The 20,517-nt window shown below is 37.6% G+C and overlaps 1 protein-coding gene across 1 annotated transcript in view; it reads left to right on the top strand.

Moving 5' to 3' along the window:
- Window positions 1–20,517, top strand: part of tns2a (tensin 2a) — an 84,599-nt gene that overhangs the window by 46,875 nt on the left and 17,207 nt on the right. The window contains 7 exon segments of the mRNA XM_020922468.2: window positions 13,750–13,788; window positions 14,922–14,963; window positions 16,136–16,185; window positions 18,234–18,322; window positions 18,325–18,416; window positions 18,844–18,894; window positions 19,520–19,642. Of these exon segments, the coding sequence (XP_020778127.2) occupies window positions 13,750–13,788; window positions 14,922–14,963; window positions 16,136–16,185; window positions 18,234–18,322; window positions 18,325–18,416; window positions 18,844–18,894; window positions 19,520–19,642 (486 nt within the window).

Below are 20,517 nucleotides of genomic sequence, written 5' to 3'. Positions count from 1 at the left end.
TTGTTGGGAAGTCGTCACTCACTGTTCATTATTTAGCACGTGTCCTATTCTTTTTCATGTGTCTTGCTTTTGCGTACTTGAATATACTGTATGAATTGGTGACTCTAAATTCTCTGTTGGAAACGAGGTGGTGTAATTCCTCATTCGCCTGATGTAGAGAAAGTTTCCATGGCGATCGTCTGGACACTGTTTTTGCAATCAGACATTTCATCTCCCATCCAAAAGCCATTTAATTTTGATTTTCAATATTCAAACAACAAAATTCAAAGTCTTGATTGTAAAAACAGTGTTCAGATAATCGCTATTGAAACCTTCTGTGGAAAAAAACAGTATATTTTATTTATCTTTTTTATTTTATTATCTACACATACAGTACTTATGCCTTATTTGACACTAGTCTCTTGCTATTTTTGTTACTTATTTTGTATTATTACCATTTATATTTTTGCTTTTTGTTATTATATTTACTGTGATTTGTGAGCTACTGTGTCCAAATAATTTTCCTTGTCAATCAAGTTTAAGTCCAGTCTAAGTCTAACTGGGTGCCAAAGATTGTAAACACACGTAAAAGCCACAAAGATGTGTATTTGGCTTTTTTTTTATGAATTACTTGAATGGCCTAAAGTAGAATCTCTTTTTTTTATTGGTTTTATCAAATAAACCAAATATGTAAACTGAATATACATTATCAAATAATTGTATTATTATTATTATTTTGTATAAAGCACATTAAAACAGCCAAAGCTTATCAAAGTCCTGAGCAACAACAATAATACAGCAATAGTATAAGTATTAAGAAATAAAGAAACAACACAGTGAAAATACAGTATAATATAAAACCAAGACAGAGAGAAAAGCTACATTTTTAGTAGAGATTTAAAGGTGCATAGTAGGGATGTAATGATCTCTCGGTACAATATTATCATGATATGCGTCTCACGGTACGATATTTATTGCGATATTTTGATATAATTGTAGATGAGGCACTTTTTTGCTTTTAAAATACCTTGACAAGATTTTGGTGTGAGTTATTTCCATCATAATCCCAAGAATTCAAGTAAAAAAACATATTTTTTTGTGTTGTTTGCACTGAAATGAATCATGGGATATGTTTGTTATGTTTATAAGCTGTTGCTACTATAAAACCATGCCTTTAAGCAAAGAAACTTGTAATTCGATATATTGTGACAGCCCATGATATTATTGTGAGACTTTTGACAATACAATATCACAATATTTTGGTTATTGTTACATCCCTAGTGTATTGTGTTAACTTTTCTGTTGGAAAAAGTTACACAATGCACCTTTAAATCCCTGCAGTGACTGTGATGTTCAGATTATTATTGGTGTAGAGAAGCTCCTGGTGTATTCCACAGACAGTGGACAGTTGAATTACTGGTTGGGACTGGGCCAGCTCTGTCTGCGGTCTGTGTGGTCAGACATCACCCTCACTAATTGGCTGCTGGGTTAGAGGTGGCTGTATACACTTAAACAGGAACTGCCTCCACTAGACCAGACATGCAATGACAGTCAAATCAAGACTCTTTAGGTGATTAGCACAAATTATAATTGCGCAAACTGATGACTGGAGTGGAGATTACTTACATTATAATACTTGCAATAGTTTATTCCCACTGAGCCTGTCTGACAATAATGACTTGTATGAAAGCTAGAACAATATATTTTATTGCTCAGTATTTATGGTGGGTACTTTTACATGGCAATAGTGGTAAGATTTTTGCCATTTTTATACAAATAACAATAAGACTTAAGACTTAGACTTAGACTTTGACAAACTATTGATCCTCAAGGGAAATTACTTGGACACAGTAGCTCACACATCACAATAACTATAATAACAAAGAGCAAAAATATAAATGGTAATAATTAGGGGTGTAAGAAAATATTGATTCAGTGATATATCACGATACTTCATTGCACAATTGTTATATCGATTCAAAATGTATCTGAATTGATTTTTAAAAGTCATGTTTTCATGAAAAATCCATAAATTCAATTTAATGTTCACATGATTTAAAAATTAAATAAACTGTATTTCATTAAATTTTGTTCTTGTGAATGTGTGCTCGACCAAAATATTATGAATAATTATTGATAAGTCATAATATACAGTCCGTTGTTTTAGTATCAGGATGTATCGGGATATATTGAATCATGACAGGTATATCGTGATCCGTATCGAATCGCCAAATTCATGGCAATGCACACCCCTAGTAATAATACATTTTAAATAGACTAGTGTAAAATTAAGCATGCTATAATAATTATAATGTACAAGTAAAAAATAAAATAGAAAATAAGTAATAAAAATATCTCAGTTATACACGGAAAGGAAAGGAAAACAGTGCAAAGGTGAAATGAAATCGCTGTAGAGGATGGAATAAGTAACTTTTGTGTTTATTATTTTTAATGATATTGTCTATTTAAAAATTGGTTTATTGGGATTATCCTGCTTTGTCAGTGGCATACGGCATTTTCAATATGATAAAGTATTGTAGTGTTTCTATGTAGCAATATATAATGCTTCAAATTTTGTTATCATGACAGGCTTAGTTCCCGGCAATATTTTCTTCCTCTGCCATAACCACAAGATTTCAGCCAGAACCATGCTTACTTGTAGTTAAACCAAGAAGAGCCAAAATGATTATTGATTATGAAACAACACACAATGTAAAGGAGATATGTTTGCAATATACAATAACAGTGACAATCATTTATGACAAATTGTATTCATTCTGTATGTGGTGGAGCACGCACAAAGCAGACGATTCTTGATCTGAGTTGTATTGCTGCTTCGTACCCTCCCTGTGACTGCAGCATTGTTTATTTAGCCACATGTATTTTTGGTTGGTTTCTATTCAAAAATTCCATCTAAATTCCTTGCTTTTAGTTTTGGTGTGTTTTTGTTGCTTCCATAACAGGGAATAGCAACCCACTGGATCATTCCCCATGTGACTGTGCGGGCCTAGCCTCCCTCAGCTGTCCCGATTGAACAGAGGAGCGTTTGATTTACGCTCCCTGTCAGCTGGAAGTGTGGGAACAGAGATTATTGACTAGAAGTTCTTATTCGACTAAAGACATGTCCTGTGTTTACTAAAAGGGGACATGTATTGGCATTGTTAAAAGCTGGATGGGAAATGCATTCTTGAGAGATTTAAGCCGTGTTAGAATGTTGTTACCTCCTTGAAAACACACCTGGAGTTGTGTTTTGTTTCATTCACTCATGTTCTTGTGATGACATGAAGTGCTAGTTTGAGTTTGAGAGAAGAACTCAGACTAAATATGCAGAGTTTGTGTGTTAATGTTGTCATGTGTGAATGAAACAAAAGACAACTCCAGGTCTGCTTTTGATGAGGAAATAACATTATAACATCGATCAGAGAATAGTGTAATATGGGCCTTTAATAAGTGAAAAGACAAATTACTGAACTGTCCATTTTAGCGCTTATTTCAATGATGAAAATGTGCATATACTAATCATTATTGCACCTCATCCGCCTCTGGTCTGAAGGAACCAGGGCCCCTAGGTACTTCCTGTCAGGGGCCCCTCAGTCTCTTGAACACAGGTGTAAAACATCAACATTGAAGTCATTGCTTACTTTAAACTCAGGAATGTGCAGGACTTGTCTGGGTAATGTAGCTGGCATGTCTGATGTACACAAAATGCCCACTGAATTCTATTTGAATTTTGGAGAAAAAGCTGTCATTTTGAAAATCTCTTATCTGCCCCATTTGCAAATTTGTAGTTTTGTGTTTTATGTTATTTTTGTGCAGTTGAAGCCAAAACTTATTTCCGTATCCGTGTTTTGAAAGGAACCATGCCTCTTTAATCTAAACTTGTGATTGATCAAAAACATATCCTGTGACTAGGCCTGTCACAATAATTACTACATCTATTCATTGTTCAGTATATGTTAGATGTAACAATACATTTGAGGGCTCAATATTTATCATGGGGACTTTTTCTTTGTACTAGCAAGGCACTTTTTGGTATTTTTCTGTACTATTTGAGTTGTAAAGGTTTAAATAAATAACTTCTATGGCTAATTATAGATACAAACTAGCTACTAAAGTAATTCATTCTGCTTAGAAAAAGCAAAAATGTGGCTGTTTGCTGCAGGTGTTCCAATCATTGAGAGCACGTAGAGGGTGCTCTTGGAAAAAGGATCAAAACTTTAAACACAACGAAATCCAGGCAGTCCAGAGAAGTAAAAATTGCACAAGGAAAAATATAGTTAAAAAGCCTTTATTTAGATGACCAAAGCCAACATGTTTCGTGGTCTTCATCAGGGCTTAGCTGTTTTAATTTAGTTGATTAATTCTGCTATTTATTCAATGTAGTTTGTATGTTTTAACTATATTATATAGGTGTGTGCAAAAATATTGAAATATCGATATATCGTATTGTTTAATGTGATGATACAGTATCGATATCATGGGCCGCTGTATCGATATATCGCTAAGAGCATTTTTTTGGCGTATTTTACAAAATTATTTTGTGACATCACTGCAGTTTTGTTGCTTGTTCAGAAGAAGGAAATTCATTTATCCGACACATTTGACATTTTCACTGCTTAAAATGTGTGTGTTTTATATTAACTTTGCACAAGAAGTGATTTAACAGACTTTTAATATTACAGCCATGATTTTTTTTACTCAACCGTTTCGATTCGATTTGAAATATATCGTATTGAATCGTATCGAATCGTAGCCTCACTGTATCGAGATATCATGTATCATATCGTGGCCTATGTATCGAGGTATGTATCACATCGGCAACTTCTGAATGCTACCCAGCTCTAATATTATACATTATTGTGACAGGCCTACTTATGACTTTTCATAGGGGTTATTTTCCCATTTTTCTCTACAAGGAAAACTGGTAGTAGGCTGTGTCCTGGTTGGGCCTCTTGTGGTTGCTACGGTGTTGTGTTTGTTGTCCACCTGTTGCATCACTCGCGCTAATGCTTCGGCCTCCTGTGTAATGGTCCACTGTTTAGCCCGTAGTCTTGTTGTCTCTGGCTGGTTTATGGAGTTTAATGAGCCTGAAGAGTCCTGATGAGCTGCGGCTTTCATCAGTGCGGCCTCTTTACAGCGCTCCTCTGAGAATCAAAGGTATGGTGGCCCAGGGCTGACCCGTGGAGAAAGACATGGTTCAGTTTCTTCCAGTGACCTCATCCTATCAGTGAGGGCAGATCAGATGATTGCTGTGTTTATACTTGATGAACATTGATTAGGGATGAGCCAATATGGATTTTTTATTTATTTGAACTGCTGCTGTGGTTGGTAACTACTATTTGCCAATACCAATTTTTTTAATTTTTAAAATCCATAGCAAGGCCCACCGATTTATCTTAAGTTAAAGTCTCATTATGTAACTTTTTCTGGTAGAGGTCATCTGCCATTTGCCTGTCACCATGGAGAATTTATTACTTTGCCAGGAATGTACCACGGTAAAGCATTAAATGGTGATTGGTAAGGTGACACCATCAAGCCAAGTTACACATCAGATCAGTGGAGAACGAAGCCCGCTCACTGTAAGGATGCAAGTATTTGGGGGCAATAACACGTGTAATTAAATAAATGTAAGATAATTAAGTGTAATGCCATACTGTGGAATATTCCAGGCAGACCAGTAACATCTTCATAAACACAAGCACATAGCGGACCCTCCACTAGAAAGCTACACAGTGCACCTTTAAAGAAACTCACAAATAAATATTTCAGTTCTGTAAAAAATAAAAAATAGTATTTTAGTGGGATATTAAAAAAAAAAGTTACATGTTTGTCTGTAATTACAGACATATGTTGCTTTTCTGTTTTCATTTTGACTCATTAGTCTGTTTAAAAAGGGCACTCAAAAGTATAGTGGCGCAAAAAAATTCTATAGTATTGAATATAGGTATTAAGAACCAATATCTGTTCGTTTGAATTGTATCATCCAAGATCAATACCACTGATAACGATACCTATATTCAATACCAATACTTTTTCACGCTGCCCATCCCTACCATTGATTATATTGCAGGAGTTGTGTAACCTTAGAATTTGCAATCCTGACACTGGAGCACAACGGGAACAATTACATTACCAATAACTTGCTTGAGGATATTATATTGATGGGAAAACATTTTGAAGCCAGATAGGTATCAAGGATTTCCCCCTAAGAACAGTAATAAAATGGGATCATATTTTGCAGTCCCTCATAAACTTGCAAAACTGTGCCAGTAAATGTCTTGGTTGAGGTTCAAGGGTCATAGAGAAAGTGAATATTAGAGCGCAATCACGCACACCACATCAAAAGTGTGACTAAACAAGAACTAAACCCAGAACTAAACCTGGACTGTAGCAGGACAGAACAGTACCAAACCGAGTTCATCATGACTAATGGGCTCAAACAGGGCCAAAACCAGTTACCATCACATTATATACTAGTTTTAAACATTGAACTGCGAATTTCTATTTAATTTGACTTTACTTTAATGCTTCACAAGGGAGATTAGGCAATGTTTTTACAGTTTTCATAGGTGATATACTCAAATTTTGCTTATTTTCAGAACACTGTTTTAATATATTGTGATGTATTAAATTGGGCAGGGAGTCACAGGGTCCCTCACAATTCGATACGATACATGTTACATAGGTCACAATATGATATTATCACGATATGGCAATATATATTTTGCACATGATATATTATAATTTTTAAAAACAAAATACATTTTAACAACAGTATTTCTTTCTTAAACCATGACCTGCACAAAATTGATATGAAATGCATCCACACTACCGGTCACAAGTTTTAGAACACCCTAATTTTTCCAGTTATTTATTGCAATTCAAGTCCAATGACGAGCTTGAAATGGTACAAAGGTAAGAACTGAACAGCCAGAGGTTAAAAAATAAGATAAAAGATGATAAAACACAAGTCCAAGCTCTGCCAAAACTACCTCAGGAAAAAAGAACAAGGTGGTGAGAGTGAAAGCCAAGAAACCTACAAGTGCCACACATTTATGGGAACTACTGCAACAGACTTGGGAAGAACTTTCTGAAGAATATTAGATTTTTGTTATAGAAAGAGTGTGTTCTGTTATATGCTGAAGGTGGCTACTTTGATGAATCCAAAAGTTTACAATACGTTTTGGTCAACAGTAAATAGTAAACAGTAAAAACTGGAAAAAGTGTGGGGTTCTAAAACCTTTGACTGATAGTGTATTTTAATCATTAAAACTGTGAATATGTCAAGTGTACTGCATAAACATGTTTCCTTACACTAAATAAGCAACACAATTGTAGCACTATCACAAAAAGAAATTGCTAAAAGATACCAAAATATACTCTTGGAGATATATCAATACAGCCCACAATAACGATTTTAAGTTAAATTTAGTATCACGATAGATTGATATTTTGATATTTTTGCACACCTCTACCAGCTTTACAAAACGTGACATTTGAAGGGCACATTGCTTAACCTTTCTCATTGCTGCATTCACTTCCCCACATGTGCGCTGAATCACAGGGGGGCTGTTCTCACAGTAATAACATACCACAGGGGCTAGCTCATGAGTTAGCCCCTTCAGCCTCTGCTCTTAAGCCATGCGTTGAGAGTTGAGAGCTGGGTCCATTAGCTGTGCCCCTGCCTGGGCTTTGATGGATCAGAGAGCGTGTAAAGCAACAGAGGAGCTGATCCAGGCCGAGAGGATTGGGACAGGGAGCACTTTAGAGGTGTAGACATGCATGGGAGGGGTCAGTGAGGGTCACCGGTTCTGTGGTACCCATCTGCGAGGACACTGTGTTTGATTTTTAAACGGAGGAGCTGGCGATCACCATTTTTGGAATAGCTGGCATATTTACCCAGCTTCAGTTGATTTTAAAAGTGCACTTTGTAGTTTTTTGGTTGGGGGTCCATCACCTGCTTGTTTCTATGGAACATTGCTTTGCCTGGAATGTTCCACAATATGACATTAAACAGCTCGACCTTACATTTGTTTAATTACGGGTGGATTTATTGCTTAAAAATACCTAGAAAAACTGTCATTCTGACTCAGAGCGGGGTCACCTCTCCACAAATCTGACCTGTAACATGATCTTGGTCTGGTTTGGTCGCCATGAAGAGACCAAACCTCAATTTTCCATACTAAATTAACTTAAAAGTGCATTGTGTAACTTTTTGCAGTGGAGGGTCAGATGCTTTTCTCCATGGAGATGTTACTGCTTTGTTTGAAATGTTTCCTAGGAAGGCTTTCTATCTTCATGGAGACCAAACCGAAGCAAGTTACAGGTCAGATCTTGGAGAGACAACCTGCTCTCAGGCAGATTTCCTCTTTTTCTATGCATTTTTGAGCAGTAAAGCCACCTGTAATTGAATAAATGTAGGTACATTAGAGCCTTTTAATGTCATACTATGGAAGATTTCAGGAGTTGCAATGATGTATCCATAGAAACAAGCAGGTGACAGACCCTCAACCAAAAAGTTACATTGTGCACCTTTAATAAACATTCCTTAGCTATTAAATATAAGGGACAATATTGAATGTCTATTTAAAGGGCTCTAATCTTTTAAATTCAATTAGATGTAATTTGGTTCAACAAAAACACCCATTACTCACTTTCCATCACGATAAAAAAACATTACGAAACTACAACAAACTTCACCTTTCTTCACTTTTCTCAGTCAGATTAGCACTTTCTGAAGTCATTTATTATTATCTTAAACCATAACACATCCAGGCTGGCAGAGAAAATAAATCCTGGAATCTAAGTGGTGGCCTGTAAAAATTATATTGGTGGAAGGAAGCAAAATAAACCATACTATTGTAAGGGTATTCCGTCGACATGGTAACGGAAGCCCATCAGATATAGCACGTGAAAGATTAGACGTGGTTTGATCAGTTGTGGCCGAGCGTTACCGAGTGGAGAAGAGGAAAGGCAGGGTGGAGGCTGCAGCTACAGGAAGGGGGTGCGTCACTGTTGGCCGGAGCACATGGAATCTGTGTGTTTGTGCTGGCGCTGTGGCCCCACCAGCGGGCACCGCCACGAGGGCCTGAAGAAGAGGAGGAGAGAGGGGGAGAGAGGGAGAGAGACAGAGAGTAGAGAGACAGAGTAGAGAGAAACTGGGAGAGAGCGCGAGAGAGAGACAGAGAAAGAGAGAGTGAGACAGAGCGAGAGAGAGAGAGAGAGAGAGAGAGTGAGACAGACAGACAGAGAAAGACAGAGAGAGAGAGAGACTAAGTAGAGAGAAAGACACAGAAACAGGAGAGAGAAACAGGGAGAGAGCGTGAGAGAGAAAGACAGATAGAGAGAGACAAAGAGAGCGAGAGAGAGCGAGACAGAGCGAGAGAGACAGAGAGAGACAGACAGAGAAAGATGGAGAGACAGACAGAGCGAAAGAGAGAGAGACAGAGAGAGAAAGACTGAAAGAGACAAAAAGCGAGAGAGACTGAGAGAGAGACAGTGAAAGAGAGAGGCAGAGAGAGAGAAACAGTGTGAGAGAAAGAGAGAGAGAGAAAGAGGTAGACAGAGAGAGAGACAGAGAAAGAGACAGAGAGAGAGAGACAAAGAGAGAGAGAGAGACAGCAAGAGAGAAACAGAGCAAGAGAAAGAGAGAGACAGAGCAAGAGAGACAGTGAGTGAGACAGAGAGAGAGAGAGAGAGAGAACAGAGAAGAAGAGAGCACAAGAAAGAGCAAAGAGAGAGGGAGAGAGGGGAGGAGGAGAGGGAGAGAGATATGGTGGGTCAGAGCGAGAGAGAGAGAATGAAAGCGAAAGAGCACAAGAGAGATACAGAGAGAGAACAAGAGAGAGGGAAAGAGGGGATGAGGAGAGGGAAAGGCTGACCAAAAGTAATATGTTAGTTTAAATGGTGGCAGTGGTTCTCAAATTTTTCACCATCTGCACCAGACGTTACAAGGCTTTGCAAGTACCACAGTTACAGTGTCAAAGTAAAATAATGTTATAATGTTGTTTCTTCATCAAAAATATACCTGCAGTTGTTTTTTTTGTTTCATTCACACATGTTTAACGCACAAACCCAGCATATTTATTAATCTCTCTGAGTTCTCTTCCACCTTTTGATGTCATGTTGTAACATAGGAAAAGCTCCACTGTGTTTTTTAAACTCCATACACCTTCACTAGAATCGTTTGGATAATTTCAGCCCTGGAATTTCAAATCTCTCTCTTACAGTAAAAGCAATAATGTCCATGAGAAGGTCGCAAACTCTCCATAAAAAAGCTACAGAACTAAAGGACTAGGCACACAATATAATGAAAATAAACCTGGTTATAAAATATGCCTGCTTTTGGTAGTTAGGAGGAAGTAATGGTGCCCAAGTCTCAGAGAAAGAGCTGTAGTGAGAAACACTAATCCAATGTATTTATATAGCACATTTAAAAAACTGTACAGAAAAAAAACACCTTTAAAATAAACAAATGCTCTAACAACGCTCATAATAATAATGATAAAACCCTAAAACAGTAAATGCACTAACTTATTATTATCTTGGTGGGCAATTTTAGTAATACCAAACATGGCAAATCTTTATCTGTAGTTGCTGTAGCCATAACAACGAACAACATCTGGACTTCTTCAAGACTGCTCTTATCCAAGAAGTTCCAGAGCTTTCCCATTTTCTGGTTGCATTTTCCTACAATAGAACCACATCCATTAAGAGTTATATGGGCTCGCTTTCAGACCGAGGACCACAGCTAGAAGGAGGCATTCACTGTCAGTCCGAATCCAAATGTGCGGTTTTCCCAGGATTTTCTCAATGACTCCAAGATGCCTTCAGGGCTGTAAACTACACTGTACATTTCAACATCAGGAGATATTTGGGGGAAGTACAAGTTTATGCAAGACATCTGAATTTCCTTTGGGATCAATAGTATCTATCCAACAGACGTTTTTATTGATTTGGTACTCGAACCAAACTTCTTGTATTCCTTTCTTCATTTTTAATCTCTAAGGAACTTACACAAAATGGATTCTCAAGAGTTTTAAGATATGTTATGATGTTTTTATCTCTTCGAAGACATGCCCGCAGTCCGTAATCCTTAATTATTAGTCTTTTTACATCTCCAAAGTTCAAAATGCTGTGTTCCACCTTGTTATGTCACGAAGAGGTAGTTTTCAAGTTAACTTTACATGAGAACGCTTGTGGGTAAAAACGACAAAATATTAATATTAAAATATAAGTGCCTTTTGTTAGTCATGATGAACACAAAAATCTGAAACCACCCTCCACACAGGAAAAGTTGAATATGCTCTGTCGTTGCATTTCCATCTACACTGCCCAAGACACAAAACTCTGGTCAAATCTGCTCACTTCGCGTATGCGTTTACGTCACATACATACAGTACACAGAAACAAACATTTTGGATCATTTCCATGCATTGAATTCCACACACTTTTGCGTCACCGTAAACGTTTGTCTAAACACGAAACAAAAAGTGTTTAAGACGTAACACCACTTTTGTCATCATATAAACGTAGCCTCAGTTCAGCAATTCCAGGATGTGTGAATGAAAGAAAACACAACTCCAGGTATGTTTCTGAAGAGGAAACAACATTATGACATAAATCAGAAAAAAGCGGTATGGAAAAAGTACCATGCATGACATTTTTGAGTTAAAGGTGCACTGCACAACTTTTCTGATGAAGGGTCCGCTACCTGTTTCAATGGAGATGTTGTTGCTTTTGATATTAAACATATCCATCCTGCATTTAGTCATTTCTATTGCTCAAAAATACAATAATTCCTTGTGTGAATAGGGTGGACTCTCCACAGATCTGAACTGTAACGTCACGTAGTGTTGTAACCTGCTTATTTCCTTCATGTTCGACAGGTTTAATCTATACTTTGGAATATTATAGACAAAGCAATAACATTTTTATGGAGATAAGCAGGTAGCGGACCCTCCACTAGAAATGTTACGTAGTGCACCTTTAGAGCAAGTGGATTGCAGCTTAGTCATTTGAATTTCCTCATCTCTTCGGTGACAAACATGTTACAAAATCATTACATCAGCTATTGTTTGGGTTTTAATGGCTTCCGTATTAGTGCCATGCTGTTACATAACTTTCATACTGTATTTTAATACTAAGGAAATGATTTAACACTGATTTTGATAACCCAATCACGACATTTTTTCCCTGTACAACATAATGCCATTTTCTCTTTAAAGAGCCCATATTACTATTTTCTGATCTATGTTATAATGTTGTTTCTTTGTCATAAACATACCAGGAGTTGTTTTTTGTTTTATTCACACATGTTTAACACACAAACCCTGCATATTTATGTCAAGTTCTTCTCGCCACTCTGTGATGGAAGCGCTCTAGTGTGTTTTTAAACTCCATACAACTTCATTAAAATCATTTGGATAATTTCAGCCCTGGAATTGAAAGTCTCTACTGAACTAAAGGTTAACTTGATAACTACAACTTCATGACATCACAAGGTGGAACTGAGCATTTTGAGCTTTGGAGATGTAGACAGACTAATAATAAAGGGTTAGTCAAACACATGTAAATGAAACAAAACACAAGACCGGGCATGATTTGAGGAGGTAACAGCATTATGACATGGTGTAAAGCTCACAATTTAAAAACAGAGGACCTTTCATAAAGCATGTGGTCTTGTGTGGACTAGTTCTGATATAGACCGAGATCATTCTAAACCTATTAAAGAAAGGTCCAGTGTTTCTCGCCTTGACTGTATCCCTCCAAACCACATGAATCCTTGCAAAACTATGGCCATCTCCTTGCTCCTCACTTTTTCTCCGTGCACAGAATCTCCGCGCACCCCTCCCACACTTTTTCGGCAGCACCGCCATGCCTAACCATTTTTCTGTGGGAAACACTGAAAGGTCCGTCTCTGTCCAATAGATGTTTTTGTTTTGGTATTAGTTTCCGTATTGATTATTATCTGTTTACCAGTGTTTATTTGTTCCAACCCAAAGAGTCATTTTAATCAGTTAGTCAATAATATTCAGGCTCTAACACAAGGCAGAAGTGACAAAATAACAAAATGAATACAAAATGGCATGCAGTACCACCATTTTCTCCAATGCCTGTGTTCAGTTTGTATTCTTTAGTCCAGTGTGTACTTCCTGTCTTCATCTAAACAACATACACATGCTGAGAAACACTGGAGCATGCACATATGTGTTCAGTTATCAGATCTCTACTTCCTCCATTCACAGTTCACTGCCCTGTGCCACCAGACAATATGGGAGTCAGCTGTGGCAGTGGTAGAAGAAGTACTCAGTTTTGTTACTTAAAAGCCCACTATGTAACTTTTTGGTAGTGCTTTTCTCCATGGAGATGTTATTGCTTTTCCTGGAATGTTTTACAGTATGGTATTAAACCTTTCTATCATCATGGAGACCAAAACAGGCCAGGGTCAGATTTCTAGGTATTCTTGAGCTGTAAAACCACCTGTAATTGAATTAATAGAAGGATTGTTTAATGTCATACTGTGGGACATTCCAGGAAGAGCAATGACACATCCATAGAAACAAGGTGATAACATTATAATTTAACGCTCACAAGAGTCAGTTTTGTGTAATTATTTGGCATTAAAATAGCACGTAATACTACTTCACCCACTCACTGACAGTACTAATCAACTTGCAGTATTTTTGTTACTGCCTAGAAAGCATTATGTACACAAAAAATATTTTATATGCTGTTCATATTTATTTATGTTTTTGTTGTGTGTTACAGGTGACCTCAGCTTGCATCCCTGCTCCATCCAGTGACATGGTGAGCCACATTGACTCAACTGTCTAAAGCAGATAGACTTCCTTGGCTGTGTTCCATTTCTCTTTCCTCACTTCCTTCTAATAGCCAGGCTGGCGCCACCTAGTGCCTCCGCTCAAATTCATTTCTCTCCAGCGACTAGGTCAGGAATAGGAATACACTACATGGTTTGCAAGAACCCCGGAAATTGTATTGTGTGAAGCCATGACTGGGTCCCTTTTGTGGTACAGCACAACAGTAAACAAAGCAGTCGAGATGGTTGTAGATGAAGCCATACATTCTGTGTTGGCAACGATTCCCGAGATCATGGATGTAAAGCCAGAACAAAGAAAATGTTTGGTGAATTTTATCAAGGGAAAGATGTTATTGCCCTTCTTCCTACAGGATTTGGGAAAAGTTTAATATACAAGTTAGCCCCATTAGTGGTGCATTACATACATCACGACCAAATAGCAGTGATTGGTTAAATTTAAAAAAGTACCCGCCAACCATCGAGCGAATGAATCCTAATGGTGCGAGATCAGACGGTTTCCATGAAGTGAAACCGGCTGATGAATCAGACTATCCTTCGCCTCGATTCTACATGAAATAATGAGGAAGACCCACCCACAGAGGAGACACATGGAGGCGAGACGAATAAAGTTTGATTGTTTTATCTGTCTGCCTCCTGAAGACTCCCTCATGTTTACTCCTTTCTTCCCTGGTTTTCTTTGGGACACTGCTTAAAATGACACATTTGATTGACAGCTGAAAAGTGGAAGATTGAGGAAAGGAATCAAGGAGAAGGAAGCGAGGAAAGAGAACTAGGATGTAGCTCTTGTGTTTATCCAAAGTGTGGATTCCCAAACAGCAGTGTGGTTCCTTCCCGGTGAATTGTTCCAGAAAGCCGAGCCCTGTGCTGTGGTTGTCTCCTGGAGTTCATACATGTTTCTTTTGCCATAGAAAGACTCCATGTTTCTTCTTAAAGTGTTTGTTGAATTAACTCCTGCTCTTCCTCTGGGTCCTCTTAACCTTTGAACTCTCACACTCTGGCTCACCTTTTACCTACTGGTCTCAAGTTACTTCCTGTTGTCATACATGTTGTGTTTTATTTATTTTAAACATGATTTCCTTTTCTATGTTTTCTGTTCCTGCAGCAGCGCAGAGGGACAGCTCCATCTCGACAAATCCAGCACATGGTGAGCACCACATTCTGAACAATGTGTCTTTATGTTCTGTTTTCATTCAGCTGTGTACATAGTAAAGACTGAAGAATTTATCACATATTTCCTCACTTCATATTCCAAACTAAATAAAATATTAAATAAATAAAGTTACTGAGAGACTACAAAGACATTATGATAAACTATTATAAGGCAGTGTTTTTAGATTATTAAAGGTGCATTAACATTTTTAGTGTTTGTCTCCATGGAAATGTTATGTCTTTGTCTAGAATGTTCCAAAGTATAGATCAAGTCTGCCCATCACAATAGAGAAGAGCAAGTTACAGCACTACTCGACATTACAATTCAGATCTATGGAGAGTCGCCCCTGTTCACAGAAGGACTTATGGTATTTTTGAGCAGTCTTAGAGCAGTGTCTCCGGGCACACACATGGATCAAATGCAGAGGATAAAACGGTCAAATGCAGAGGACAAAAAGGGTCAGATGCAGAGGAAAAAAGAGTCAAATGCAGAAGACAAAAAGGTAAAATGCTGAGAAAGAAAGGGTTAACTGCAGACAACAAAAGGGTCAAGTGCAGACAACAACAGGTCAAATGCAGAGGACAAATGGGTCATATCCAGAGGACAAAAGAGTCAAATACAGAGGACAAAAGGGTCAAATGCAGAGGACAAAAGGGTCAAATGCACGGGACAAATGGGTCAAATTCAGAGGACTAAAAGGTCACATGCAGAGGACAAATGGATCAAATGTAGAGGGCAAATGGGTCAGATGCAGAGGATGAATGAGTCAAATGCAGAGGAGAAAAGGGTCAAATGTAGAGGATAAAAGGGTCAAATGTAGAGGACAAAAGGATGAAATGTAGAGGACAAAAGGTTCAAATGCAGAAGATGAATGGGTCAAATACAGAGGAAGATAGGGTCAAATACAAGGGACAAACAGGTCAAATGCAGATGACAAATGGGTCAAATGCAGAGGACAAAAGGATCAGATGCAGAGGAGGAAAGGGTCAAATCCAGAAGACAATGGAGTCAAACACAGAGGACAAATGGGGTCAAATACAGAGGACAAATCGGTCAAATGTACCTAAAATCAATGTACAGTATGTCAGTATGAAACACTATTATTTCCTAACATTATACATGTAATACAAAGTCTGCAGTTTTTCATCATTGTGTTTTTGTTGCAGGGGTCCACCAAGTCTCTGACCTACACCAAACAGAGGAACACCCTGCCGAGGTAAAGGCCACCTCAGTCTCACACTTATACCTCTAATATATTTATATATTATTCATTCATATAATAACATTTAAAGTGCAAATCCCGCCCTATTCCTGTTTATAATCCAATGTTCTCACAGTCTGACGTCATCACTTTTTTGCTGTTTCCACCCGATTTAGACCTGACCATGTGACGGATCAAGCCCGTTTATAATCTGACCTACTTGTCACGCACATCCAAACTTTTATTATTATTATTTATCTATTTGTGTTTTCTGGTAATGCTTTATAATAAGGTATACCTACAAATTTGCAAATGTTTATTAACCATTACAGGTGCACTCTGTTACTTTTTTGTTTGGCAGTCTGACACCTGCTTGTTTTTATGGATATGTCACTGCTCTGCCTGGAATGTTTCACAGTATGACATTAAACAGCTCTACGTTACATTTATTCAATTAAATCTGACCTGTAACTTGCTCTGGTTTGGTCTCCAGGAAGATAGAAAGGTTTAATACCATACTGTGAAACATTCCAGACAAAGTAATAACATCGACGCAGAGAAAAACATTAGACAGACAGGAAAAGTTACACAATGCCCCTTTAACAAAATCTACTCATTAACAAGTGTTTAATAATCATTTACAAATATGGACAAGACAGAAAGTATCATTACTAATTCATACTCTTACAACTATTACAACTAACAACATAAATGTTTAATTAGAAACATCTACAAGCAATTTACAAATGTAAATCTACTCATTTATTAATAATGACTTTTAGTAAGGATGATGAGTTAATTTTAGTTTATTTAGTAAATGATTAGTTAATGCTTAGATTTAGACAGAAAAACTTCATTGACCCACAAGGGAAATTTCTTGGATCACAAGATGTTTCTAAAATCCCTCAGTCATCCAGGTAGGAAAAAAAAACATTTGTCCAGTTCACAGAATTGAATTTCTCCTTTACTTTGGACCACAGGGGAAATTACTTGGAAATAATGGTTAGTAAACATTTACAATAAAATATTTACAAATGATTTGCAGATATGCCTTATTATAAAGTGTTATGCTTTTTCCCCACTAATACAAAACAAACTCCTCAGAGGCTAAACAGTTGTTCAGTATTACTTTTCTCCAATCCAATCCAACTTTATTTATATAGCACACTCAAAATGCTGCCCGTAGCACTGTAAAATTGAACTCGCATAAAAATAACTAATAGAAACAACTGACAAAAATAATAATAATATATTAATAATAATAATCAAATCAATAAATAAGGTATAATCCTATGTCCTGCTATCATCATATCTTTGCACTGTTTTTATAGTATTATATGGTGATGTGTGAGCTACTGTGTCCAAATAATTTCAATGAAGTTTGTCTAAGTCTACAAAGTCAAAGTAAAAGCAGTATTAAAAAGAATAAAATACATAAAATAAATAAATGTTTTTGTTTTCTGTTAAATGTCTTATATTACACAAAATGGATTCTTGTGAGTTTTAAGCCATGCTATAATGTTGTTACCTCGTCAAAAACATACCAGGAGTGGTGTTTTGTTTTATTCATACATGTTTGAGTAACACTTAATTATTAGTCTGTCTACATCTCCAGAGCTCAAAATGCTCTGTTCCACATTGTGATGTCATGGGGCTGTAGTTTTAAGTGATCGGCTCCTTTTACCTTTTGTTCAGCAGAAATTGGCAACTCCAGGGTTGAAATTATCCACATGATTCTAAGAAAAGTGTATGGAGTTTAAAAACACAGTGGACTACTTCTTGTTTTACCACATTACATCACAAGGTGGGACAGAGTGTTTTCAGTTTGAGAGAAGAAGTCAGCTTAAATATGCAGGATTTATGTGTTAAACATGTGTGAATGAAATAAAAACACAACTCCAGGTCTGTTTGTGATGAGGAAACAACATTATAACATAAATCAGAAAATTGTGTAATATGGACCTTTGAACTGAACTTCTGAACATTATCCATCATGCTGTGACTGTGCGTGTTTGACTGACCTATATCCACTGATCCCTTCCGCTTCATTGGTCCCTGCGTAGGAGCTTTAGCGTGGACCGTGTGATGGAGAGGGTCATGGAACGCCACTATGATTTCGACCTGACGTACATCACAGAGCGAATCATCTCGGTGTTTTCCCGCCAAAACTGGAGGAGCAGCGGTACCGCCTGAACCTGAAGGAGGTGGCGGCTATGTTGAAGTCCAAACACCAGGACAAGTTCCTGGTAAGAGCAGACAAACTGTAATTAGTGGAGCTTTCCCAACGCGCTCCTGTTTATTTAAAGATGTGTTGCACAAGTGAGAGGAGGAATTGTGTTGCATTGAAACCACATGGAAGTATGGAGCCACAATAAGAGGGTGTTTTTTGGGGTTTTGGACACGCCCTGAATGAGTAAAGTCAAAGGGTGGCTCTTACTGTAATCTGTCACTCTGTGTTTGGCCCCTGTCAAATCTTCCATTTAGATGTGTTCTCTACAACAGTATATTTTGGTCTTATTAATATTGTTTATGGTTTACAAGGCCCTATCCTGACTCCATATGAGTTAAAATGGAAATTGTGGTTAAAATGTGAATATTTATGCAGGTAATTTAAACTTGGCTTATACAGTTTTTTTCTGCTATGTTTATGATCTTCTTATATTTTTTTTGTAGTTGCTGAATCTCTCTGAAAGGCGCCATGATATCAGCCGCATCAACCCAAAGGTACATCTTCTGTTCTAAAACATTACATTACAATAAAAACGGCCCTGGACTTTCCCTCACCATTCGGCCCACATTAAAACTTGAGGACTTTTCCAGAACATACAGATTGGCATTGTTACCAGATTGCTAAATATGTGGAACTCAATTCAGAATGCTGCACATATCAGTCTGGTGTGATTCAGTTTAGGTGTAAACAAACACGCAAATACGAAATACACAAAAAGTATACTAAATCATAGTTCAAGTCCAATGATTATAATGTTGTAAAATGATACAGAAATGGTCACATTTTTCTATAGCGCTTTTCCACCTTCAAGGCACTCAAAGCGCTTTACAACAAGGAACCACTCACCCATTCACACACCATTATATGCAGACACTGTGGGCAAGGTGGGTTAAGTGTCTTGCCCAAGGACACAATGACAGCATTCATCTGTGGGAGCTGAAGTCATACCAGCCAACCTGTGGGTCAGTGGATCTGACCGCTCAACCTGTGATGTTTATGTTGAGAGTGGGATTCGAACCGCTAACCTTTAGATCAGTGGGCAAATGCTCTACCAACTGAGCTACTATCGCCGTAAATATCGTAAATAAAGATACAAACTTCTCTTTTGTCTCCCTGTAGGTGCATGACTTTGGCTGGCCCGACCTGCACGCTCCGCCTCTGGATAAGATCTGTGCCATATGTAAAGCCATGGAGATGTGGCTGACCTCTGACCCCCAACATGTCGTGGTCCTGCACTGCAAGGTCAGAGTTCACACTATTTACCCATTCACTTTTACATGATCATAATAGATAAACAAAAATAAACTTTTAGTGCTCACATTTTTGTGATTCAGTTAGCCACTTTTTGGGATTTACTTTAAAAGCCTGAACTGATGGGGCCTCTCTCTCTCTCTCACGGAACTCTGAGTTCCAGTGAGGCTGCACTTGTCACAACTCACAACTTAGAGGCCAGAGTTTTACTGTCACACCAATACTAACAAAAAATAACATGCTAACAATGTACCAGTGTTACTTCCTGGTTTGTGGATGATAAAAATACTTGCAGACAGCACACGATGGCCACATTTTGACCCCAGATCTGCTTTTACAATATACAGTACTTGTACTTGGACTCATAATTTTATTATGTGGAAGAAAAACTCTTCAGCCAACTAAGCAAAGATAATATAATATTGTTTTGAGGTTACAGTTTTGATTAAACATAAAACATAACATTTAAAATGCATTCAAAAACATACTGCTGCCAAAAACTTAAGTTATGCAACAAGTCCAAAACTGCAGGCATGTGCTTTATTATTCATGCATTTAACTCACAGATTACAAAGTTATAAAAACATTAGCTTTTCCAAATGCTGTCACACTATAACCATCAAACACTGCATCTCAGCTCTCATTTCTTTTGTGGACATATTATTTATTGTTTTGAGGGGTTGGGGGATTTAAATACTAAACCAGACTTCTGTGGTGGACTTGGCTTCTAAAACATTCCAACTCGACCAGTAGTTTCCCAGCTGCGGATAGCAAAGGAATAAACATGAATGGGGACTCTATTAGGGGCAATACAAGCAGTAATTTGTGCTAGCCTGCTAAGAGCTAACTGGGATCCTATTGGGAAG

Source organism: Boleophthalmus pectinirostris, unplaced genomic scaffold (assembly GCF_026225935.1).
Source record: "Boleophthalmus pectinirostris isolate CB_2022bp ecotype Guang Dong unplaced genomic scaffold, ASM2622593v1 HiC_scaffold_8, whole genome shotgun sequence".
NCBI classification, from domain to species: Eukaryota; Metazoa; Chordata; class Actinopteri; order Gobiiformes; family Gobiidae; genus Boleophthalmus; species Boleophthalmus pectinirostris.
The sequence above is the reverse complement of the archived record's forward strand: the minus strand, read 5'-3'. Positions and strand labels throughout refer to the sequence as shown.